At 38.7% G+C, this 27,272-nt stretch overlaps 1 protein-coding gene across 8 annotated transcripts in view; it reads left to right on the top strand.

The window, feature by feature from the left end:
- CAST (calpastatin) overlaps positions 1–27,272 on the top strand; it is a 113,385-nt gene that overhangs the window by 20,718 nt on the left and 65,395 nt on the right. For 7 of the 8 annotated variants that reach the window (XM_037530341.2, XM_037530337.2, XM_037530339.2 and 4 more), the window contains exon 3: positions 12,883–12,954. In XM_037530341.2, the coding sequence (XP_037386238.2) occupies positions 12,937–12,954 (18 nt within the window). In that variant the 5' untranslated portion in view covers positions 12,883–12,936. Of the gene's footprint in view, positions 1–12,882; positions 12,955–19,297; positions 19,410–27,272 lie in introns of those variants that run through there. The other variant, XM_037530344.2, reaches the window with a different exon arrangement.

Below are 27,272 nucleotides of genomic sequence, written 5' to 3' on the forward strand. Positions count from 1 at the left end.
TAAAGACAACAACATAAAACAATTCATGTAAAATTGAAAACTCATGGCAAGTTGACAACATAAAATTTTTATGTTCTAATCAGCATTATTACAGAATGCTTAGATATGTAGAGCACTTGTGGTAGTAGCATAAAAAAAATTTAAAATTATGTATTCCTCATTTTTCCAAGACATTACATGCAGTAATTCTCAGATTTCAATGTGCCTAAGAATCACCTGGAGGTAGTATTAAAACTCAGACTCCTGAGCCTCATCCCTAGAGTTTCTGACTTAGCATATCAAAGATGGGAATCAAACATCAGTATTTTTTTAAACCAGTTTCTCCTTTCTATCAATTATCTTGTGTCAGTGGTCTTCAGAGCACATTTCGAGTAAGACTGAATTACTTACAGAGAGCATAGCACAATACCTGGCACAAGAGTATTTCTTTTCCCCCCTCTTTTGTTTTCTAATAGTCCCCATTCCTCAGACACTTTTGCTCTGCCATGTTCGGGGGCAGCCTGGCTCTGATGCACATTGGAGTGATGGGTCATTGGATTGGCTGGGAAGCATTGGTTGTAGGGAGCAGGCACTAACCTGGGGAGGCCTTCCCTCACCCAGGACCTCCTCCCTTGAGCCTATTCCCTCTTCCCTTTTATTCTCCATTTAATGACTCCTCTTTAGACTACACAGTGTTTGTTCAATCTCCCTCATCATAAAGTATTTTAAAATATTTTCATTCAACTGCTTAATCTCCTACTTCCATCTGCCAAAATTCTTGGTTGAAATTATTAAAGAATGTAAAACGAGAAGAGAGAAACTAAAAGCAAATGTTGAGAAATGCCTGCATGAAGAGGATATGAAGGAGACATCAGTGAACAGGTCAAAGAAGCAGAAACCAAATCATAGAAGAGCCTGGATGTTCTTGTGTTGTCATTGGAAAAGCTGGAAAAGGGTCTGATCTGCTAATATTTCCAGAGTTATAGGGCCAAGAAAAGGCCCTCAATTGGATATTGGAACCTTGTAGGTCCCCTTTGGGGCTGTTTGTTTTGATTGGGAGGTGCTGAGTAAGTGCAGATGACTCTTCTCTTCAGTGTGCATGGATTTTTGTAATAAAAGATAAAACAAAATGAAAATGAAGTTGAAATAATTGTTTGTATAAAATGAGGTATCACAGGATGCAGCTAGTTCGAATTCATTTAATGGTTTGTCAGTTTATAGGTAAATGGAGTCAGTTATGAACTGAACAATATGGATAAGAAAGACATTTGGAAAGAACTCATAGTGAATTTTAAACATGTTAGTATTATTCATTAGATCTCTAGAGTTGGTGGCTGATTATTCACATTAAGATTGACATCCCCGGGTGCTTTCTTTGCAAATCAGACCTCTCATTCCTAAGTGGCCTAATTTGAACTCAAAAGCAGACTTTGGACTTTAATACAGTCCAGAAATATATCACTCAAATCTGAAATTTGCAAGTACAGTTTTGAAGAAAAACAATTTTCAATAGGAAATTGAGAGCTAAAATGATCTTATATTCACATTCCAATTTTGGTTTCACTTAGTACTTGGGGTAAAAATTGTTTCTCTGGAATATAATTTTGTTACTTTTTTCCTCCTCACTCTCTTTAAACACTGAGACAGCAAATCTGAGACCATACATCTATTTTACTTAATAATGAACATTGCATGGAGAGCCAAGTGACTAGTGAATTGTTAATATGATGTATTTGAAAGATAATGAGTGTTCCTAATTACCAACTGCAAAGACAAAAGATTGTTGAAATACTTTTTAAATGTTATGTGGTGAGAGCTGCCTGGATGCTAATTATAGAGTTCCGGGGACACCCAGTGGCTAAAAGGAGGAAATGCCTTACTGTGGGTGGGTGTTCAAAAATTGATGGCATAAATTTTAAGTCTCACCTCATAGTGATAATACGTTGATGACTTTGCCTTTCTCAATCATCAGATGTCAGATGTGTGTGTGTGAAGAAAGGAGCTTGATTTTCACTTCTTTCATACCTTTTCTTAACATTTGAGACTTAGACATTATCACATTAGAAGTGTTAGAAATATGATCTAACTTTTCCTTTAATAAAGATAAATAAATCATAAATGATATTTAGAAATGTGAAATAAGTGACTGTGAGTCATGAATAAAAAAAAATACCTTTTAACCCAGAAATTCCAGGAATTTGTTCCAAGTACATAATTAGAGCTATACTCTATGACTATGTGCAAGGATAGTCATCATAATTTTATTTATAGTATTAAAAAGTAAGAGAGGGACAAATGTACAACAATGATGAATTACTGAGATTACAGTAGGCATAGTAACATACAGCTAAAGCATCTTTAAAACCGTGCTTTACTGTTACTTCAATGAATAAAACAAAACAAAAACATGCTTTGAGGGACATTTAGTGACATAGGGAAATACTTATTAAGTAAAAAAAAGAACAGCCTACAATTCCATTTATGTACATAATTATAGCATATTGTAGACATTTTGTGTTTACATAAAAATAAGAAAAATGGCTGAAAGTAGTTGTCTTAACGGGCAGGATTTTGAGTTAATTATACTTTTTCTAAATGTATTTTTTTTAATTCGAGGGACTAGAACAATAAATAGTATAAAAAAAAATGGAAGAGATCATCAGAGCTATTAACAATGATCACAACTAAATCTGTGCAACTGTCAGCTTCGACCTTAAAGAGAGAAGTTTTGAAGTATTTTACATGTAAGCCTTTTTCTTTGGAACACTTGAAAGTTTCAGAGCAATGCTGAGTAGAACTGTGTCTCTTAAGTGTAGACAGAGAATACAGATTTAAAAAAATATATTTATTTATTTATTTATGCAAGAACTGGGGTACAGGCCAGATATGCAGGAGGGTGAAAGGATTCACCAGAGACAGAGCGGGGAACAGAACAGGCAGATGGAGGGAAGACACTGCTGGGGGGAGCAGCGGGGCGAGGCAGGAGAGGTCTGCCTCACCATGTGGGACCCTCACCGGCCGGCTGTGATCTAACCTGCGCTTCAGAGGCTGCAGACAGCTTCACAGGGCTGCGCTCAACTACCTGCACCACCAGGGGAGGCCCCAGAGAATACAGATTTAAGCGCTAAGGCAGCTTAGAGGTCAAGGATTCTTAGGACTATAATCTTTTTCCTCTGAAGAATACAAACATATATGATTACAAAAAATATCCCCCAAAATGAAATACACATTATAGAGGTTTAGAGGTATGCTCCATTCCTGTCCCTACAGGGACCATCTTATCAAGTAGATACAATTAGGAGGCACCATCTAATAATATTTTCCCAGTTGGCTTGTTGTTGGTATTTCAAATTCTGTCATCAGCAACTTACTTATCCTGTGGGTTAAGCATTGTTATCCCTTGGGTCCTCTTTTAAATTATAGATGTTCCTAGGAAGGACAATATATTAATTATCAACACCTTAGTGAGAAGTAGTTTAACAAGAGGGGAGGATAATTATCTAAGCATTATTTTTCTGTAGATTTTATGAAGAGAACTAGAGATCTTTTGATAATACTAGCTAAAGCATATATAAGCCTTACACCTCCCCCCACATGCACCCCCCACTCTTACCCCAACCTCATTCTCCCTTATGAGGAAATTAAGACACAGTTTGATTAAGTACCTGCAAGGTCACACAGTTATTTAGGAGTGGAGCTCAGAATGGAACTCAAATTTCAGAGTCTATCTTTTTTTTTTTTTTTAAGATTTATTTATTTATTTTTATACAAGAACCAGGGTACAGGCCAGATGCACGGGAGGGTGAGAGGATTCACCAGAGCCAGAGCGGGGAACAGAACAGACAGACTGGCAAAATACACTGCTGAGGGGAGCAGCGGGGCGAGGCAGGAGAGGTCTGCTGCGCCATGTGGGACCCTTGCCTGCTGGCCGGGATCGAACCCGGGATGCAGAGGCTGCGAACAGCTTCACAGCACGGCGCTCAACTGCCTGTGCCACCAGGGGAGGCCTTCAGAGTCTGTCTTTTAACTGATACTGATAGTACCTGATATTAGTTCTGATACTGTTTATAAAATTACCTACTGCAAGAATTCTACCTAACATCAACTCCATAGACTTTCCTACAACTGTTGTCAGTTTTTGGAACTCATTTCGCTAAGTCTTCTCCTTTCTTCCTTGTGTTGTATCCTCCTTTTATTGAAAAAGATCATAGAGCAAGTTTAAATCATTCCAATTCCCATGAATCTAAAATGTAGGATAGTATAGGGACAGTTATGCCCAGTTTGTAAATAAGAAATGAGGCATAAGGAAAACTAAGTAACAACAGAGCCAGAGTTAGAAAAAAAGACTATGTTGACTACTGACTAGAAACACATGAGCTGGACTTCAACGACTCTACTTGGAGAGGATAAGTGGTCATTGAGTTTTCAGCAAACCAACACACTGATGTGTGGCTACCATAGTGTGTGTTATTGAGGCCATTGTGCTTGGGTTGTTTCATTTGATAAGTGAATTTCTAGGTAATGTTATGAGTATCCTCAGTGTTTCTGCACTGCATTTGTGGCAGCACACTTTTTGTTCTTCTGGTAATGAGAGTAACTTGTCTTTATCCGTAGGCTGTTTATAAATATGGTATAAAGGATCGTTTGTAAATGAGAGTCAGAGCTTTGCACATGCTAGTTTTGGGGAATCTGCCTACCCTTTTAGTTTTAAAAGATAATCTTTTGAGATACTATTTTCCAATAAAGCATGTGTTTCTTGTGGAAACAATGCTTCTGTTCATTTCATAGGGCAGCCATTTAGTAATGGAACTGATTTGTTAACAAATATGTCAAAACAAATTTTAATGAGAGTTTTTATCCTGAAAAATACCACATTTTGTCATGTCTAAGACTCATTAATTTAAAAAAGCACTTACTGGAAAATGCTAAGGATTAAAAAACACTATCAACTACTCTGACGAACCCTTACAATGATTTTCAGACACGTGTATGCTAGAGGCATGAAACAGGAAAGAAAATAGTGACTTCAAATCAATACAATTTAACTGAAAAATTTTACATTTTAAGTATTTTACATTGTTCAAATGTTGGAAGTAATTCTACTTTTGCATTAAGAGCACAGAAGAATTTTCTCCCCGCTAAATATTTTTTCATTTGTACAATAGCCTCACCAGGCACTGTGCAGTGCCTCACAAAGGTCCTCGCAACTGTCAGGAAGCACACTGCGAGGTCAAGCCTATTTCTACAGGTTTTGTTGACCTTGAACTTCTCCGCACCTTCCCCCCACACTGAGGGGCCCTTTGAGGCACACTGAGGGGCTTTCATCTTTGACACCTGATGTGGGCACACTAGGGCCTGCTGCTCTGGTTCCAGAACAGACAGTTGGAGTGTTAGCCCTGTGAGTGTTTCCCACCTCCCCTTAGCTAGCTAGCAGTTGCTGAGTCATCACAGTATGTCTGGCTGTGGGCTAGATGCTCCCCATGTAGAATTTCATGTGATTCAAAGCTCATAGAGGGCCAGAAATGACTTGTTCCCACAGTCAGAATCATTGCATAGGGTACTCAGAAGGATGTCATCACAGTATTGAAAATAAGTCAGTACTACTCCTAAGATTGCTTTTCAAAGCAACTTTAGCCTCAGAAAGCTAAAAAGCAGATCTCACACAGATGAGACCATTTCTAAGTCTACTATTAAAATCATGGTTAGTCCAAATAAAAATTACTTTTTCCTGCTCACTGAAAAAGTGATTTTCTCTGATTATATAAATAATTAAAGCTCACAGAAAATTCTCAGCAGCCACTACAGACTAAGACATGAGTAGCAGGAAACCCACTGGGGTTGCCTTGAGAGATGGGTCTGTTCCATTGCTATTTCTTTGAGGGCTTTGGGGTTTCTCTTTAGAGCGAGACTCTCCAACCTGTGAGCCACAGACCTCAGACCAGACCTCCTCTCACATCATCCTCACAGTTTTCTCTGAGAGGGAGTATGAGTATGGTTATTATTATTTTCCAGATGAGAAAATCAGAGTTCTAGGAATGCTCATAAATGTCCCCAGAGTCTCATAGATGGCATTTGGTGGCAGCAGGATTCCTGCTACACTTATCAAAAGGTGGGCCCTTTACCCTGGAGAATGCAGCCTCTTTCTCTGCAGTGACTAAGTCTTGGGATGACGCAAGGCTTTCTGAGGGGGATTTCCTGAGATTTGCAGAGATAAGAATATTGCTGCCTAGCCTTTGGGACCTCATTGTTTTGAAAAGTTTTTAAGACGAGTTCTTACTCACTCAAATAAAAATTTTTTATTATGAGCTACAACAAGCATAAAAAATATGTGATTAATCCTTTAAATGCCTTCCTGCAGTTGCAGATTGAATTGATCTAATCTAATGCACTCTTTATTGAACTTTGCTGCTCAAGCATGGAGGTGTGGAGGTGTGGAGTTTTAGTCCATGGAAATAGGACCTGTGTTCCACTCAAGAGTCTATACTTAAGCAGGAGAGAAAACACAAACAAATTAAATGGTCCAGACTTGGTATTTTGGAGTTTGAGTCCAGTGGTGATAAATAGTGTGTGGGGGATTTCACTTCTGTCCCTGTCAATTGTGAGGACATACTGGCATGTTGGGACATGACACTCCTGTGGCATGCTGAGCTGCAAGGAGGGAATGACTCAGCCAGCACTGGGACTTGAGTGTACAGGGATGAGGGACAGATTGTTCCTGATGATATCCTTTCTATAAAACTTAAAAAAAGAAGTGTTCATCAATATTAGAAGGAATGGGTTGGTTGGCAAGGAAACTCTGCTTAATGGCCTTTCATCTATGTGTTTATAGAAATGAACAAAAATATTTTGACTCAAAATTGGAATTATCATTGGTTTGACATCCTCATTCAAGATCTTAATCTTTTAGAGGCTAGAGAATATCTGTATGTTAGAACAAATGAAGAATCATAGGAAAATGTACTTATTTGGTAAGTTTCTGGTTGCTCTGAGCAGATGGATTCTGTTCTATTTGAAGGTCAATCCAACTCTCATTAGTGAATGAATATGCAGACCAAGCCAGGAAAGAGCTGTGTCCAGACCAGAGTGGATATTTAAGGGCCAATGTGGATGATAAGAGTAGAGGGGAATGAGAAGAACACTGCACAGCTAAACACAAGGGGGGATGGAGATAGAAGACTATTCCCCTGGAGGCAAAGGAGGACTGATAAGGTCTAGAGGATACCTAGAGAAGACTAGGAAGCAGGCCACAACCTGGAAGAAGCAGTGATTTCCAACACCTAACTGTAAGGCCATCCTAAACCCTTGTCACTTCAGACCACATATCTTGATCCACCGTCTTGCTACTTTATACCACTTATGCCTGTGCCCACCATGTTTTAACTGCTCTAATTTATTTCTGTTCTTCCAGCTTGCCACCGTCATTCCTATCCCAGGGCCTTTGCACATGCCAGTCTATCCATCTAGAATGCCTCCTTCCCCATCCCATATTAATATAATTGGTTTATTTATAATCAAGTCTCAGTTAAATGTCACTTCTTTGTCCTGTCTGAAGCTACCCTCAGCCACTCATTCTGTTATGTCACCCTGTTTTATTGAGTGTTATTGAGTGTTTATTGAGTGTTTCACTCCCTGAAATCACATGGTTTTGTTTTCTTATTTAGAGTCTTATTTCTCTTACTGGAATGTAAACACTATGAGAGCAGGTGTTTTTTCTGCTTAATTGCTTCCTACTACTACTTGGAATATAACCAGGCTCATAGTCAGGATTCAGTAAATGTCCAGTTCTTTCAGTCATTCATTCACTGAAGTCCAACACAATTGAAGAAAGAATGTCAAGACTTAGATACCAGCTAAAACAAGCTGTAATTAAATCTTGGTTACTAATTCAAATAAGAAATCTATGCCCTGGTATATGCTTATATCGCTAAGCTTTGTATTATTTTCAAGTGCCTGACATTTACTAGGATTTAGTAAATATTTGTTCAATAAAATTTTAATGAAAGATTAATTTTACAAATTCTGTTTTCCTTACAGCTTAATTAAATTGGTCTTTGTAGATGAGGTAATCCAGTTTACTCAGAGGACAAGCCAAGCTTCAGAATGACAGATTATATCCTCTGGGAAGAAATCTATATACCTGTTCCCTACACCCTTCTTCCCCTCTAGCAACCATCATTGTGTTGTCAGAGTCTAAGAATTTGGTTTTGCTTTCATTGTGTTACACAAATGAGTGAAATCATATGGTATGTGTCTTTAGCCTTCTGATTTATTGCACTTAGCATAATCCCTTCAAGGTCCATCTATGCTGTTGCAAATGGCAAGGTTTCATCTTTTTCATGGCTGAGTAATATTCCAGTGTTCATATCTATCACATCTTTTTTATGTAGTCATCTGATGTTGGTCACTCAAATTATTTCCTTATCTTGGCTATTGTAAATTGTGCTGCAGTATACATCAGAGGTTTCATATGTCTTTTCTAGTCAGTGTTTTCATATTTTTTGAATAAATACCCAGAAATAGGATGACTAGATCATATAATAGTTCTATTTTTTTTTAAATTTATTTATTTTTATACAAGAGCTGGGGTACAGGCCAGAGGCACTGGAGGGTGAGAGGATTCACCAGACACAGAGTGGGGAGCAGAACAGGCAGATGACCGAAATACACTGCTGAGGGGAGTAGCAGGCACAACAGGAGAGGTCTGCTGTGCCATGTGGGACTCTCCTTGGCTGGCCAGTAATCAAACTGATGCTGCAGAGGCTGCGGACAACCTTCACAGCGCTGCACTCAACCCGCTGCGCCACCGGGGAGGCCCAGTTCTATTTTTTTTTTTAATATATTTTTTGCATCATTTTCATCTTGGTTATAGTCCCCGTACAATTCCCACCACCCTTGTTTTGATCCTACTCCTTTCAGTAGTTCTATTTTTAATTTTTTGAGAATCTCCATACCATTTCCCATAGTACCTACAACAATTTACATTGTAACCAAGAGTGTATGAAGATTCCTTTTTTTCTCACATTCTTGGCAACATTGATTATTTTCACTTTTTGACAACAGCCATTCTAACTGGTGTGAGGTGAAATTGCATTATGGTTTTGATTTGCATTTGCCTAATGATAAGAGATATAAAACATCTTTCCATGGATTTGTTGGCCATTTGTATGTTTTCTTTTTTTTTTTTTTTTTTTCATTTGTATGTTTTCTTTGGTGAAATTTCTATTAGATCCTATGCCTATTTTTAGATTGTGTTTTACATGTTTATTTGTTGTTGAGTTGTAAAGTTGTTAATTTGTTTTGGATATTAACCACTTCCCAGATGTATGGTTTGTAAATATGTTCTCCCAGTCAGTAGAGTGCCTTTTCATTTAACAATGGTTTTTTTTGCTGTGCAGAAATTTTTTAGTTTGATGTAGTTAAATTTATTTATATTCTTTTTTGTTTTTCTTGTTAGGAATTAATAACTATTTGTTAAATAAAATTTTAATGAAATTAAACTGTTGGAGAAGAATCCACAAAGACATCACTAAGACTGATGTCAAAGAACTTATTACATACATTTTCTTCCTTATATTTTATGGGTTCAGGTCTTATATTTCTAGTCTTTAATTCATTTGAATTGATTTTACTATTTGGTTTATAAGAGCGATCTAATTTCATTCTTTTGCATGTGACTGTCTAGTTTTTCTCATACCGTTTATTATAAAGACTTAGCTCATATATGTGTGCTTTTATTTATGGGCTCTCAGTTCCATTCTGTTAGTCAGGGAGCCTGTTTTTATTCCAATACTATACTGTTTTGATTGTAGCTTTGTAGTATAGTTGAGAGTCAAGGAGCATCATACCTCCATTTTTGTTCCTTATTTTCCCCAGGATTATTTAGCTATTTAAGAGATTTTGTGTTTCATGCAAGTTTTTGGTTTTCTTCAAAGAATGCCTTAGAGATCATAATAGGTATTGCATTGTATATTGTTTTAGGTAGAGTGGCCATTTTGACAATTAAATAGTTACTATTTTCACTTTAATAGTTTCATAATTCAGCTGAAAAGCAAATTTTTATCTTTCTTATGTGTATATCCTAGATGATTTGTTGTAAACAGAGGACTTCATTTGTAGGTGAGCCTGGGTCTAGTATGTGGGCTTTGATGTGATTGGAAGCTGTAGTTAGGTGGAGTGTAGGGCAGTAGTGGCACACTGGACAATAACTTGACTGTTCAGGGCTTCATTCTCCTTACTGGAAAATGAAGAGTTTGAATGGATAGCAAGGTTAAAATAAATAACCTAATTGGTATATTCTTTTTTTTTTTTAAGATTTATTTATTTATTATTTATACAAGCACTGGGTACAGTCAGAAGTGAGGGAGGGTGAGAGAATTCACCAGAGTCAGAGCGGGGAGCGGAGCAGGCAGAAGGACCAAGTACACTGCTGAGGGGAGCAGCTGGTGGCAGAGGGGTCTGAGCTCCATGCGGGGAAGCAGCCGGGGATTGAACTGGCGCTGCAGAGGCTGCGGGCAGCTTCGCAACCCAGCGCTCAACCGCTGTGCCACTGGGGAGGCCCCTAATTGGTATATTCTTGTGTTTATTTCTAGTGTCTGGTATCTGACATAAATTCATTTATACATATGGTTACCTGAAACTATTTGTTAATACATTTTATATTTTGAAAAAAAAGTGTGGATAAAATTTAGCCCATCTCCTCCTTCTACCATCTCCCACATCACACCCACATTACTAGATTTTTAGCTGTCTATTTTCTTCACATTTATCTAGTATTTTTGTTTCTTCACTTGGCCAATGATAGTGCTTATATGCTTGGAGAGAATATTTATGTAGTCTACAGGTGATGCATTGGAGCCTGGAACTTCTCCAAAGATTTCTGAAGCTCCCTAGTTATCCATTTGTGTGCCTTCCCCTTGCTTTTTTCATAATTTTCTTTTAAATTAAATTTATTTATTTTCTTACATCATTGTTAATTTTTGTTATTGATCTCTCCTCTCGGGTGTAGTCTCCATAGTTCTCCCACCACCATAGCACCCGTGATCCATCGCCATAGTCCCTTGTTCTCTCCCCTGCCCTATTTTGACCCCTTCCCCCTTCCGTTTTCATGATCTTCCTGAAGTGATTTGTCCTGTAGCTGTGACCATGACCAAGTTATGTGCTGAGAGTCGTGTGAGAGAGTGAACTGCTATGATGTTTCTGCATGTGGCTGTCAGGTTTTCCCAGGACCATTTGTGGAAGAGACTTTCTTTCTCCATTGTATACTTTTGGTTTCTTTGTTGTAGATCAACTGTCCATATAAGTATGAGTTTATTTCTGGGTTCTCAGTTCTCCATTGGTCTGTGTCTATTTTTTGTTCCAATACCATATTATTTTGATTATTATACCTGATAGTATAGTTTGAAGTCTAGGAGCATTAATATCTCCTCCTCTTCTTTTTTGTCAAGGTTGCTTTGGCTATTCAGGGTCTTTTGTGATTTCATATAAATTTCAGTAATATTTGCTCTAATTCTTAGAAGAATTCCATTGAGACTTTGGTTGGAATTACATTGAATCTATGTGTTGCTTTGGGTAAAATGGTCATTTTAACTATGTTAATTCTTTCAGTCCACAATCATGGATTATCTTTCCATTTCTTTGTATCTTCTTTTGTTTCTTTTGGCAATGTCTTACAGTTTTCACTGAATATGTCTTTCTCTTCCTTTTATTAGATTTATTTTTAGGTATTTAATACTTTTTGATGCTACTTTAAATGAGATTTTGTTGATTTCTTTCACTTCTGGCTCATTATTTGCATATAGGAATGCAAAAGACTTGTATGTTGATTTTTTAATCTGCCATTTTGCTATAGTGATTGTTTCTATAGTTTTTTTTTTTTAATGGAGAATTTAGGGTTTTCTGTGTATATGATGATGTCATTTACAAATAGTCAGAGTTTTACTTTTTCAAACATGTTATGTTACATTCTGACTTTTTTGTGTGAAACATGAATATTTTTCACTTAATGAAATGTTCTTCTAAACATGGTGGTTTATATTAACTTCATGGTAATTTGTCCTGTAGTTACACATGACATAACTCCATATTATGGGATGCAGTATGGGTCGTTAAGAGTATAAGGTCTGAAGCAGATATCTTATTTTTTATTAGCTGTGGCCATGACCAAGTTATGTACTCATCCCATTCCTCAGATAGAGATAACAGTAGTACTGACCTTATATTGGTTAATGTGAAGATTAAATAAACTATTTCATAGAGTACTTAAAACACTTAGAGCACTTAAAATAATTTTCTTAACAGATTCTATTATTAAGGCATTATTATTTTATCATTTATAATTAGTTTGCACATGGTAAGTAGTCAGCAAACATTTATTGTTATTTACTTACAGTTTCCAACTTTTTGATGTTATAAAACTGCCGTGAATATCTTTTAAGAGGAAAGGATTTTCTCTTATTTTTTCCCTAAGATAAAGTTTTAGGAATAGAATTAAATCTTTGATACTTACTGTTGAATCACCTCCACAGAGGTTGTTCTAATGTGTATTCCCTATAGCACTGTAAGAGAAAAAGCACACATTCCACAATGACACCTCCCATGGCACAGTGGCTGACGTGGTTTCTGGAAGTGGATTATAGTGGAAAATAACCATGGCTCATGTTGAGGATTTTTGCAGTTCTCCAGAATCATCAGCTAGTTGGCATTCATTCAACTTACTATTCCTTTTCAATAGTTATATAGTCTTCAGGTAAAGATAAGAAAACATTAAAAGCAGGTTCTTTTATGTTTTAAATATATTAGTCTGATTTTTTTACTTGAAAATACATGCGTATTAATATGAAAATCTGCACTTGACTACATTGTTAAGATTTTGCCCCACTGAAACTAATATTTTCTATTTTTAAGAAAAATGCAACCAGCCTTGGGATCAGTCAGCCCTCCAGACTCCATGTTGGTGCAATGGCCTCAGCCACCAAGGTCAGTCATTTCCTCATCAGAAAAAAACCTGACTCTACAAATGTTTCATTAGTGGACAGGGCCTGTTAAGAAGGCTCATGGTGCCTGGATGTCACCAAAGTTTGTGAACAAAGTTTCATTTCTGTGCTGGAGGAGGGAGGTGTAATTTATTGATAATGATTTGAATAATTTAAAACCTAGTAAAGCCATATATGTTATAATTCTTCCTGATACATAGTAATGTGTCTGATAAAGTACCATGAATAGCTATAGGATCTCTATTGGACTTCTGTATATACTGTGAGTAGAAATATAGTCCTCCTCTAATTCAGAAAATAATTTAGATTTAGCTGCCTGCTACATACTTTGTGTAATTATCTTCTGTAATTCCCTTATAATCTTAGTGCTTTATACCTGAGAAAACCAAGACTCAGAGACATGAAGTTACCTTGACAAGAAACAGAGCTAGTAAGATGGAGGGAGTGTTCAAATCTAGGTTTCCTGTTCATGCAAGATACTCAATAGGCCTGCCCTCAGGAGCTCTTATTGAACATTCTTTGGCAATGTAACACTTCAAAGTTTTGAAACTTATAAAGATCACTGAAATTTTGCCTTTCCAGACAAGAAACTACAGTTTTAGCTAGTTTCCAAAATATAAAATAATTATGTTTAATGTTTTTTTTTTTTTTTTTTATAGAGGCATGTTTTATTTATTTATTTATTTGTTTGTTTTGTTTTGTTTATACATGCATTGGGTACAGTCAGAAGCATGGGAGGGTGAGAGAATTCACCAGAGCCAGAGCGGGGAGCAGAGCAGGCAGAAGGACTGAAGTACACTGCTGAGGGGAGCAGCGGGCGGCAGGAGAGGTCTGCACGCCAAGTGGGACCCTCCTCTGGTGGCCGGGGAGCAGCCGGGGATCGAACCGGCGCCGCAGAGGCCGCGGGCAGCTTCGCAACCCAGCGCTCAACCGCTGCGCCACCGGGGAGGCCCTGTTTAATATGTTTTAACTTATGTTCTTCCAGTATGTTCAAGATCCTCCAAACCCTTAGCTTATTTCAGGATTATTTCCACACTGTTTGTTTTTTATTAATTTTTTTAAATTGAGGTAAATAGTTTGTATTGAGGTGCTGGTTCACATCATTGTTTATATTTTGGAAGTATAGAATATCGCCCTAGGTTGTTACCATAATGCTCCCACCAGCAAACACCCACAGGCCACCACCATTGTGTCCTGGTCCACTTTGTTCTTGTTCCACTTTATTCTTACCCCCCTCCCCCAGCCATAACCTTATAGTCAGCTTTCAAGTGTTGATATTTGAGTTTGACTTTATCTGACCCTTTGTTTGGTTTCTCTATATTCTACCTATAAGTGACACCATTTAGTATTTGTGTTTTTCCTTCTGAGTTACTTTGCTTAGCATAATCCCTTCCGCCTCCATCCATGTTGCAGCAAATGGCATGAATTTATCTTTTCTGATAACTGAACAGTACTCACCATCTATATACACCATACCTTCTTGATCCACTCTTCTGTATTTGGCACTTAGGTTGCTTTCAAGTTTGGCTATTGTTAATAGTGCTAGTATGAACATGGGAGTGCAGGTTTCCCTTTGAATTAGTGTTTTTGTGTTCTTTGTGTATATACCTAGGAGTGGAATTGCTGGGTCATATTGCAGATTCTATTTTAAGTTTTTGAGACACCTCCACACTGTTTTCCATAGTGATGGGACCAGTCTGCATTCCCACCGTCAGTGTACGAGGATTCCTTTTTCTCATACCCTTACCAGCCAGCACTTGCTGTTTTTGGCCTTTTTGATGTGGGTCATTCTACCAGAGCAGCCGGGGATCGAACCAGCGCTGCAGAGGCTGCGGGCAGCTTCGCAACCCAGTGCTCAACTGCTGCGCCACTGGGGAGACCCAACACACCTATTTCTTTTTTTAATGACAAGTTGAAAGGGCTTTAACACAGTATGATCATTTAAAAATAATTATCATTTCTGATTCATCATTTAGAAAAGCTGGGGATATTATTTGTGATTGTATAACTGTGATTGCTTTTACTGTACAATTAATTATTATACAAAAACAAAACAATATTCTCCCAACACATTCAGAAAAGGCATGACACAGTAGTAAATATATAATCAGCCATGAGTATTGGTCCTGGTTTTCTTGATTCTAGACATAGTCAACTTGAAAGTTAAAATTAGTGATACTTTACCATTGTTAATACAACCTTAGAATATGCCTTAAAAATGCACTGTGTGTTGCATAATAGTTACCATGTATTGCAGAACTATTTCATGAGAATTTTTACACAATGAGCAAATAATGTGCACAAGTAATATCACTTCTGTCATGCAGTGCTGGCCTTGGATGATCCAAAACACTTTAGTGGCATAGATATTTCTAACTCAGGTTAATTACTGAAAGATGTTTAGTGCTTTAGAAAAAATCAATTTTGGGGGCCTCCCTGGTGGTCTAGGGGTTAAATCTCAACACTATCACCCCTACAGCCTGAGTTCAACCCCTGCCAGGGAGCTAACCCACATAGAGTGCAGCAGACTTCTCTTGTCTCACCCAATGCTCCCTGTAGCAGTGTATTTTAGTAAATTTACAGGTTCTGCTCCCCACTCTGTCTTTGGTGAATCCTCTCATTCCCCCCTACCTTCACTTCTGGCCTACACCCCAGTTCTTCTACACAAAAATAAATAAATTTTAAAAATTAAAAATTCAATTTTTGATAGATTAATAATGTGGATTACTGAGGCTACAGAAATTATACAGATTCTTATTAAATTCAGTATGAAAATAGTTGTGATCCATAATCAGTCATGCAATTTTACTTGTCTAGAAGAGTTCTCAGACATCTTCTACTGTAATCTCTGTTGTAACCATCTCCTTGTTCAGATGAGGAAACTGAGGTGGAGCTTGCATTAAGAATGTCTCTGCAGAAGATCACAACTGTTAAGAACATGCAATGGTTAAGGTTTTTTGTCCCTGACTAGTTAAGGCCAAAAAGGAATTTCTTAAGGGACAGTGGGTCACTTGGTGAGAAATTCAAAAGTCTCCAGCAGAAAGAATCTAAAGTCCCAGCCAGGAACAATGCCCATTCCCTCTCGGGAGCTTGCCCTGCTGCCTCCACAATTTAGCACCTATGACCTTTCGGATGTGATATCAAACACTGCCAGGGCCAGTCAGTCTTGAGGACTGAAAGCCTGATAATAACAAAATTCCCAGGGGGCGGCGGCCTCATTGCATTGCTCACTGCCACACTCACTCTTGTAAGGCACATTTGATTGGCTGGTGAGTCATATGCCTCCACCCTGCCACGGGGAACTCTTTCATGTGAGTGTTCTGGCTCCTAGTTTGGAAGGGCATATTGCTTAGCTAGGAAATTGTCGCTATGTGGTGAGGGTTCTCAAATGCGTGGCCAGCTCCCAACTGACAGATCCCCGCTATAGAAAGGGAACAGAATTACCTAATTGAAGCAAAGGAAAATAACTAATGGTAGATTGTTCAGCAACCTTAAACCTTTTAAACAGAAGAAGATACCAGCAAGTTTTCTCCCAGCTAATAAGCTAGAAGAAACAAGCCAAGGAATAAGCACCCATCAGAGAAATACTTTTGTGATTTGGGTCCCAGTTCTGCCATAAAGAGCTGTGCTAACTTTGGCAGATGGCTCTCCTTTCAGGTGCTAACCTTCCCCCTCAGTAATATGAGTGAGGGGCTGAAGGACTTGTGTGTTATGGAAAGTATTCTGGCATTCAGCGTCAGCCTCTCCCACAGGCCCCTTGGGCTGCATGTAGTTTGTGAGGTGACTGTGTCAAACAGACAACCCTTTTTGTTTTAATAACTATGCATATATATTAACGTGCTTTAAAAAGTAAACCCATGATCCCATAATTTTTGTTTAAAATAAGACTGAATTAAAGGTTAAAAAGTAAATCTATTTTTTAAATACTAAGTAAATATAGTTATGACAGGTTTGAAAAATACTATGCAGGCAATGCGCAAGTAACCTGTTTGGGGAAAAGACCAGAGAAATACCTCTCATTTTATTGTGTGTCTTTAATCAGTGGGGTTTCTGTTAAAATGAAGGTTCTGATTCAGGAAGGCTGGGGTGATGTTGAGATTCTGCGTTTATTTCTTTGTGGGACCCTTGCTGGTGGCTGGGGAACGAACTGGCACTGCAGAGGCTGCGGGCAGCCTTGCAGCCCAGCGCTCAACTGCTGTGCCACCAGGGGAGGCCCAGATTCTGCTTTTCTAATGAGCTCCCAGTTCTGCTGATGCTGGTTGGGCAACCAGACCTTGAGTAGCAAGGATTCTGCCCTGTGATGGTGGTTTTGATTATACCTGTACTTTCCCTTGCCCAAGAAGTGGTTGGCGATATGGTTAAAATGAAGATTCTCAGGTTCTAGACAAGAAATTCTGATTTAGCAGAGTGGGATAAAGCCAAGGATTTAATATCTTTAATAGATAGGCACCCCCTCATACCCTTCCAGTGTTTTAGATGCAGGTGCTTTGAGAAGCACACCTGGAGAAAGTGTAAGTCAGGACCTGGAATTGCTAGTTCATCTAGGGGGCAATAATGTCCCTATTCATGTCTGAGTATGGAACCCTTTTCTACCTGCCCTGGAGGATAAAAATCTCTTCAAAAACAACATTTTATAACCGTGTAACTATTTACCTGTAATTTGCAGGAACACAGATATACTGACCTTCATGGAGGGAGATAAGCTACTTAATACCGAGGTGATAAGGCCCAGGGATCATCCTCATTGGGATGTATTATTCAAATAAATCATCCCATCTGGTTTTGTCACAGGAGAAATAACTGTCAGTGAAACCTAGGTCATCTAAGTTTTAGTTGGAAAAAAAGATGAAAGAAAATACAAATTATAAACAAAAAAGTTTTCTTTAAGCTATATATTCATTTAGAAGAATTTTAAAGACAGGGTCTCCTGCTCAGGGAATTATAAACTATTGGAGTTGAAAGTACTCTTCACCAGTTTTATTTAGAAGAAGTAAACTGAAAAAGAAAACAAATGTGACTGTGGGTACCAGTTTGCAGGGGAAGTCAGAGGAACCTCACCTGCTTTGACTGCCTCTTGGGGTCAGGGTACAAAGCTGTACAGACAGCTCTCTGCCTCTTCAGCGCCAGCTGGAAATCACCTCTGCCTTGGCAGGATGTGGCACTGAGTCATTACTCAGCTGTCACTAACTAAGCCTCAAGTCTCTACTTCCCAACCCTTGACCACCCCCAACCCCCACCACCCACCACCACTTCCATGTGTGCTCCGAGCTCAATGTCCAAAATGCTTATTGCAATTAGTTTATGGTTTGGAGGGAGGTTGGTTTCCATATTTCTTTTAAATTTTTATGATTCTTTAACTCCATCATTATGTATTTATCAGTTGTCACTGGTCTATAAGAAAACATTTCCTGGGCCTCCCCTGGTGGCGCAGCGGTTGAGTGCTGGGCTGCGAGGCTCCCCGCAGCCTCTGCAGCGCCGGTTCGTTCTGGCCACTGGCGAGGGTCCCACCAAAAAAAAAAAAAGAAAGAATGTTTCCTTTATATTTTTGTATACTTATTTATCCATTCATTTATTTATAGCCTTAGAGAAGCATCAATTCTTATTTTATTCAATGGCTTAAAATTTATTATTTCTTTTGACATTTTAAAGCATATATATAATGTAATTAAGTCAGTAGAATTCGGTTAAACTTTTCTTTAAAAAAAAAAACTCCGTTATAAAATTAAAAAGTATTTTGGAATCCCTGGTTGTGGGCTTCATTAATTTACTTTAGGGTCTTATTTTTTATTTTAAAGATATATTTATTTATGCATACAAGAACTGGGGTGTAGGCCATAGATGCCGGGGTGGTGAGAGGATTAACCATAGAGTGGGGAACAGAACAGGCGGATCTACTGAAATACACTGCTGAGGGGAGCAGCGGGCGAGCCAGGAGAGGTCTGCTGTGCCATGTGAGTTAGCCCCTGGCCAGGAACGAACTAGCGCTGCAGTGGCTGCTGATAGCTTCATAGTGCTGTGGCTTAACTCCTTGCGCCACCAGGGAGGCCCTACTTTAGGGTTGTAAAGGTGATATTTGGGGGCGTGCTCTGCAAAGAGCATCCACCTTTGCTAGTCAAAGCGGGGCAGCCGGAGGCGCGACAGGCCTCTAGCATCCGCCCAGAGTGCACGGGGCCTCGCCTGCGCCCCAAGCTCGCCAGCCCCGCGGATGGCGTCCGGCTGACTCAGCCGAGCGCGGCCTCCTTGGGCTCCTGCGCCCGGAGCTGCAGGGCGGCGTCGGCCGGGGAGGGCGGGGAGCAACTACGTCGCCGTCCGGGGACCCGCCCCTCTCTGAGATCACGGTCGAGGTTCAAAACCGAAACCTTGGGGGCGAGCCCAACCTGGAATGCAAACATCGCGAAAGGCTCGCCGAAGTCCCAGGGCCCCGGAGCCGCTCGCAGAGTGAGTACTGATTTGCGCCCTTTGGCCGCGGCTGCTTCCCAGGCCGCCGGCCCGCGCCGCCCCTGGCGCCCTGCGCGCCCCGGCTCGGACCCCGCCGGCTCCCCAGCCCGGCACGTGCGCCGGTGCCAGTACTCTTGACCCCGGAGCTGCACTTTTTTATTCCAAATGCGTTCTGAGTTAAATGACTTGGCTTGGCAGCCCCTTCTGCCTGTACAAGGGGCTGGTACATCCGCTGAAACTGTATCCGGTGGCCAGACGCGGTAGGGTTACAAAATGAGGGATTTGTGTGATCTGGCAAAATGCTGAAAGCAGAAAAGTGGCACCTGTGCCCATTGGATTGGCATTTGATTCTCCAGGGTTAGACCCTCTCTCTCTCCGCCAGCCCTGCCCCCGCCGCTGCGCTGACTTGGGTGTTGGAGAATGAGCTCACTCTGTGTAACCTTTCCATGCACCTGACACATGTTGGGTGTGGTGTGGCAGATGTACCAAGTGTTTGGGTTGCGTTTCCTTGAATACAACCTGAGACTGTTGTGGGATAACATCTCTGAGGGGGTGCTTTGTATCTGTGCTTGGATTCCCTAAGCAGGGATTGGGAACTTTGGGTAGAAATAAAAAGGGGACAAAGTTAAAATCCAGAGGCAAATTCTTTATTCCTGTTTTACTGCTTGAGCAAAAGACGCAGAGTTAAGGAAACTTACTTTAGGGTTTTACTTAGGGGGCTCTGCCCCCTAGCATCACAGTTACTTGGAATGCTTAATCAGCAACTCTGTAAAGTTCCTGCTGTGTAGTTGTCTAGAAAGAAAACCTCTGCATTGATGAGGAGTGGCATCTACTGCTCAAAAGGGGAAAGTATATTTTCTCTTTTTATTGAAGTAATCTTGCTTTATAACATTATATAAGTTTTAAGTGTGCATCATTAAAAATCAACATGTCTGTACTACATTAAATTCAGCAAAAGCCCAATTCTATCTTTCAAAATATAATTAACCCTTTTTACTCAGTTTACCCACCTCTACTCCCCTTCCTTTGGTAACCAGTGATTGATGTTATAGTCTAAAAGTTTATTTTTGCTTTATTGTTTTGTTTAATTCATTGATTTCTTCATTCATTGTAGACCACATTTGAGTAAAGTCATATGGTGTATTTTCTGATGAATAGCTCTAGTGTGCCTTTTCTTCCTGTTTGGGCACTGAATTTAACATTGGCACGCTGATATTTTAGTATCTAAAACATGGTGGAACATGCTGCCTGGGTTCCAAGAGACATTATAGGCTTTATTTATTTATTTGGCAGAGAGAGGAGATAAACAGGTGGATTGACTGAAATATACTGGTAAGGGGAGCCGCAGGCAAACAGGAGCGGTCTGCTGTGCCATATGTTGATTATTAGCTCCTTGGCGGGGGATTGAACTCAGGTCTTAGCAGTGATAGCGCTGAGATTTAACCCCTAGGCCACCAGGGAGGCCCTACAGCTTAGGATTTAAACAAAGTGGTAACTTTGAGCAAAAATCATGCAGCACTGGGCAGACAGATGTTAAGGTATAGGCTGGCAGTAGCAGTGAGGATGGAGCAAGAGTCCCTGTTCAGTGACTGTTATGCATATGAGTTTTGCAGGCTGACAGCATTTATGAAATAGCACATTCAAGTGTAAGGAGTTGTCTGTGGTTCAATTCACATGCTTTGAGAGAAGATTCCCAGGGCAGGAGAGGAGTTGATTTCTAGAATTAGCGAATTTTTAAGTTTTCTGCTTGCTGTTTTTGGTAAAGGTGACCAAGTGTAATTCCAGTCCCCCAGTGAAAATTTCAAAGGTATCATTAAAAAAACAACAACCCAAAAGAGAAAAACATTAGGTAATTAATTTGAACTAACTTCATAAAACCAGCCAAGTATTTGTATTACTATTCATTACTTATAACAGTTATATCTTCAAGGCAACTCTACTTAAGTGGAGCTATTTATTTCCCCCCAAAATATGAACTATTAATTGGTCAGTCCTGTCTATATATAAAAAAATCCACATATATATCCTGTAAACATATATTTTACATTATAGTTCCCAATGCCCTCATTTTGCAGACTGTTTGAAACTAGAATATATGTTTTAGTACCATTCTGCACATAAGAGGTTCTCATTTTATTTTATAGTTTTTGATATGTTGAATCAAGAATCTGCATACTAGGAAAGTACAGTGATTCTTCCCAAACAATTGCATTTTCCTTTATTCCTCCACGAATAGCTTTCAATTTCAAAATCTTAGCAACCTAGCATTTCCCAAGCTGGTACTAACGCCCTTTGGGGTGACAATGCTTAATTGGACAGAGCTGTCCTGTCCCACTGAAGCGGAGCACGACCAGAGGCACTCTCACACTTATTAAAATACCTTTTAGTTGGGTGGCACCTCCCTTGGTTAAGAACAATTGAGCTATACTGTTTCAATGGAAAGCCATAAAAATAATTATTACTCAGTCCATTATTTCCAGATTTTAAGGATACTTTGCAATATCTTTTAAAACATGCGGAACTCTGAGTAAGTCCATATATTTGTACTCTGGAGATTTAGGTGGAACCCGGATAATCCTGATAACAAGGTGATGTCATTGCTTAGAGTTCTTCATTGCACATAAGACAAGAATAATATATTATTAGAAAGTGACCAAAAGATTGCAGAAAAAGAATAGATCAGCATAGTCTCTATTAGAACATTCATAGTTATCACTACATTTGCTGAAAATTACTGGGCATATGCAAAGCACATTTCATGAGATGATAAAATTGCAGCTAGGTGGTGTATTATCCCCATTTTGTAGATTAGAAAGTGAGAGCTTGATCTCTTAATAAACACACTGTTTTCTTAGGATGTATTTTATAGAGCTCTAGAAAATATTGTCCATAAAATGAACTTTATTGTGTGAACACTTAGGATATGCTAAAAGCTCATTTGCTTATGTAGTAGTGTTTACATGGACAGAAGCTGCAGTTTCTTCTGTTATTAGCATACAGGTTTTTTCCTACCCTGTAAACCACTTGAAGATAGGTTCCACATCTTTGTATACCCTTAGGATCCTCCATGGTGCCTTCCACATAGCAATTGCTCAGTGGATACTTACTGAGTTGAGAAGAAGATGGGTATTAATATGAATAGAGTGCTAAGATGCCATTGCATTAGAGTATTTATCCTAAATAAGTGGAAAAGGTAAATCATTTTTATTTTTGTTCTCTAGGATTTAAAGTACTTTTGGAAATTAGTATCTGTTTGTTCTTTAGCTGAAAATGAAAGAGTAGACAATCAAAAAAGATCAATAAGAAATTTTTGAGTTTCTCCAACTAGGTGCAGTGCACCAGGAGTATAGAAATGAACACAATGTGAAAAGTACTAAATAGCATTGACATTGAGGTGCTGTAATACAAGGGTGAGGGAAGGAGGAGGAAGTTAAGCTCAGGGGCCTATTTTCTGGGAGTAGACATTGGAAATATGAGTCCTTTAGGAGATCTGTAACCAGGTCATTCTAAAGTAGAAAATGTCACAGCCAAGAGGAACACAGACTCCAAGGACTGGGATATTGTTCAAGTGGAATACAGTCAGTGGGAGGCAGGACGCTTAGAAATATGATACTCCTCCAACTTCCCAAGCATTGCTCTCCTCGTTCAACAGCTCATTATTTTCTAAATCTCTTCCGTTCATGCTTAACCCCTAACTACCAGTTAAGTCATGGTAGTCTCCCCCTGCACACTTTCCCATGTGCTGTTATGTGGGGCTGAGAGTTCTGATTAATTCTAAGGCTCTCTGATGAGATGGTCTTGACAGCTGTCCCTGTAGACAGACAGGATTCCATCAGGTGTCAGCGGTACCTGAGAATTCCATTTTGCTGTAGACTCTCCAGAGTTTAACTGGAGAGCCCCCACGCCCAGCTGACTGGGTCTGGGTTGTCAGCCCTCCAGATAAGCTTTCAGGGTGACGCGTTCCTGCTTCTCATTTTCCTGCTTCCTTTATTACCATCCAACCCCAATACAAGATAGGAGAGACAGACTTTCAATAGTCAAAATAACTTGTCTGAATTCCAGACATTTCTTTTTCTAAGGATACATTTGTCTCAATCCCGTTTCTTATTTCATATTTGCAGCTGCCACTTGGTGGATACATATACTTTTTAGTAAGTCAAGGAGAACCTCAGCACCAGTTTTGCTCACTTTTTATCATTTTTGCTGACTCCTCTTACAGGCATAGTTGGCACCCCTTAGGTAGAGTTGCTGTTCTATCTTGGTGGTGGTGTTTGTTTCTTTTTATTGACCCCTTTATAACATTTTAAAAAGCTACTAGCGTTTATATGGGGAGAAATTCTTATTTGTTGGAAAGAGGATTTGGGCCTATTTGTATTGACTACTCAGGTCACTATTTTAAAAAAATTAAATATCAACTTGTTTATAATTTCCCTCATTTTTTGTAGGCCCTATCATGCAAATAAATCATAATGGGTAAGATGTTGAGGAGCATGGATTATGGATACGAGTTGGTTAGGCAATATTGACTAAAATTTCCCCGTGCATCTTGCTCATGGACTACTAAGGAATGAAGACTAATTGTAATCTCTGCCTCCTTAATGGCAAGATATACACTTTTACAGTTGGCATCTCCTCAGAAAAGAGAAGTTTTTGGTCCTCATACAGAGAATGCAGGCTTGTAGGGTAATTCCAAACTGATCGATGGGCCTGGGGTTCTCCCAATCTTTGTCCTGGGGATGTGTTGCACCCCTTTGGAATTCTTTTAAGACAGTATTTCATGAGACATCATCTGGGAAGCATCTACATCCAATACACTGGAGATGCTTACTTAAAAATGGAGATTTCCAAGGTGTGGAATTGCTGGATCATATGGAAGCTCCATTTTTAGCAGGTTGAAGAATCTCCACACAGCTCTCCATAGTGGTTGGACTAGTTTGCACTCCCACCAGCAGTGCAGGAGAGTTCCTTTTTCTCCACATCCTTGCCAACATTTGTTGTTGCTAGTTTTTTTAATATGTGCCATTCTCACTGGTGTAAGATGGTATCTCACTGTAGTTTTGATTTGCATTTCCCTGATTACAAGTGATGCTGAACATTTTTTCATATGCCTGTTGGCCATTCGCTTTTCTCTTTGGAGAAGTTCCTTTTTAGCTCTTCTGCCCATTTTTTTGACTGGATTATTTACTTTGTTTTTGTTGAGTCTCTTCAGCTCTTTGTAGATTTTTGTGATCAGTCCTTTATCATTAGTGTTGTGTGATCCAACAATTCCACTCCTAGGTATTTACCCAGAGGACACAGAATCATTAATTCAAAAGGGCACCTGCACCCCTATGTTTATAGCAACACTATTTACAATAGCTAAGCTTTGGAAACAACCCAAATGCCCAAAAATAGATGACTGGATCAAGAAGATGTAGTACAAAAACACGATGGAATATTAATCAGCGATCAAAAAAGATAAACTCATGCAATTTGCAGCAACGTGGATGGAGCTGGAAGGGATCATGCTCAGCAAAATAAGCCAGAAAGAAAAAGAAAAATAGCAGATGGTCTCACTCATAGCAGGAATTTAGAAAACCTAAATAAGAGACCAGGAAAAAGACTAATTATAGTGAAGTAAAAATCAAAATCAACAAGCAACTATAAACCAGAAACACACTATGGGAAGAAGCGGGAGAAGGGGAGGAGGGATTAGAGTCAAAATAAGGGCGGTGGGAATTGTATGGGGAATAAAACCAAGATGAAAATGCATACATTGTACAAAAATGAAAAATGATGTTAAAAATATATAAAATTTAAAAAAAATGGAGATTTCCAAGGCCTACCTCAGACCTCCCCAGTTAGAATCACTGAGGAATCAATACTTCATATGTTATATAAATTATAATACCTGTTTAAGTTTGATATCCCCCGCTCCTGCCCCTAAGAATTGAACTGAACTAAGTAGTCTTCTGGCCTTAACAGTGCAGTGAAATCTTGGTTAGAACTTGAGCTGTCCACAGGGCCTCCTATTTCTGAATCACACTGAGAGTCCCCCATGAACTGAACTAATGGATGTTCAAGGTCCACTTTTGGAACCTAAGCAGGGCCTAGACCCTGTTCATTCCTATTTCAGTAAAAAAAATTAAGACCAGCTTCTTATAAGAACATACCCTCTGGACTCTGTAATAGATTTAGGTCCCCTGCACAAATGCCTAAAGTTCAAAGAACTCTAAGTCTCCAGAGTTGGTAAGGATGGAGATGTTGGATGTGGAGTGAGATTATACTGTTCCTCTAGAGAAACCAGGACTCATTCTCAAAACTTCTGTTTCTTTATTGACTATCTAAGAGGAAGTAGCTGAAAATAGAGTTACTTGCACATTTTTCAGTTACATGTTTTTTTTCTATTCTTAACATGAAAATAGGAGATTGTGTTTATATCCAGCAAGTCAAATAAAATCCTTTCACATAACTCATTACTATATCTAGTCATCATTGGAGTCCTAGAATATAAATATTGTCTTGCTGACACTAAGTCTAAAAAAGTGCCTCATAAGCTTTTAGATATGCATCTTTTCATAATATTTTATTTACAAAAAGTATTGGGTTCAGAGGACTTGGTTTATAGCAATTGACTTTTGGACACCAGAATTTTTTTTATCTTCTAGGGTTCTTTGCTGCTTCTTCAGATTCTCTATCTGTTTATCTTTTTTTTTTTTTCATTTTCTTTCTTACTTTAAATCTTAATTAGTATTTTTATGGACCTAGAGCAGAGATGTTCCTTCCATCACAATTAAGACTAATTGTATTAGGCCTGCGCAGTGTATTTTAAATGTTTGAAAGTCTTTGCATGGGGAAAGTAGAGCTACTCTGTCACAGAGCCCTCTCTCACTCTTAATTTTCAAACTACTTTGTCACAAAACCCTCTCTCACTCTTAATTTTCATACTGTCTTGACAGACCCATTCATATTACCAACACTTATAATTTCATTTTAATTTTAGACTACAGATTTATAGGGAGAGACAAGTATTTTCTGAAAACTTAATTGATAAGTTATCTGAAAATTGCATCCTGTTTTTCTTTTTCTTTTCTGTTTTTCTTTTTATTTGCCTATAAAATGATAATAGTGGAATTGGTGATATCTACAGCATATAGTTTCCTTTTAGTGTAAGAAAGTTCTGGGCTTACAGGCACAAATACAAAGATCAAGTGTCCCTGATTTTAGGGCCTTAAGAGTGGAAAATACAAATATGTTTGAAAATAAATGGGAAAAAAAAAAGCAACTCTTTAATTTATTGAACAACCACTGTGCTAAGTGATTTTTATAGTATTCATTTAATCCTTTTAAGATTTGCATATTTTGCAACTAGATAAGGGCATATTAGGACAGTCTTACAAATGAGAAAACTAACATCCAGAGAGATTATAAAATGTAACGTGGGTCACAAAGAGAGCAAGTTCCTCTTTGATTTTAAAGTTCTTTTCACTAGACTGGTGTTCTAAAATTCCCCAACCAGTAGTTTATATCTAGGTAAATTAAATAACAGAGAGGAATTTGTACCTGAACTCAAAAAAAGCACTAGAAATCAATATTGTGCTGTTTATTGTGCTCCGTATCTTAGTACTGTTGGAATTCTCTCTGACGATGACGATGAGGTTTTGAAAGCTTGTGTGAGAGTGAATTGAGTGACTAGACTTGGCAAATAGTAGTTTCATTGACAGTTTCTTTACATGTTTTAATAGGCCGTAGAGAAGGAATAAATTAGTCATCTTCCAGTGTGGTGAAATTTTTAAATATCAGGATTATATAGTATATAACTAAAAATTCCCTTATTTAGAAAATAAAAGACTTTTGATTAGATTGAAGGATAAGCAGCAGTGA

Source organism: Talpa occidentalis, unplaced genomic scaffold, assembly GCF_014898055.3.
Source record: "Talpa occidentalis isolate TD23 unplaced genomic scaffold, MPIMG_talOcc4v2.1 talOcc4.6, whole genome shotgun sequence".
Taxonomy (NCBI): Eukaryota; Metazoa; Chordata; class Mammalia; order Eulipotyphla; family Talpidae; genus Talpa; species Talpa occidentalis.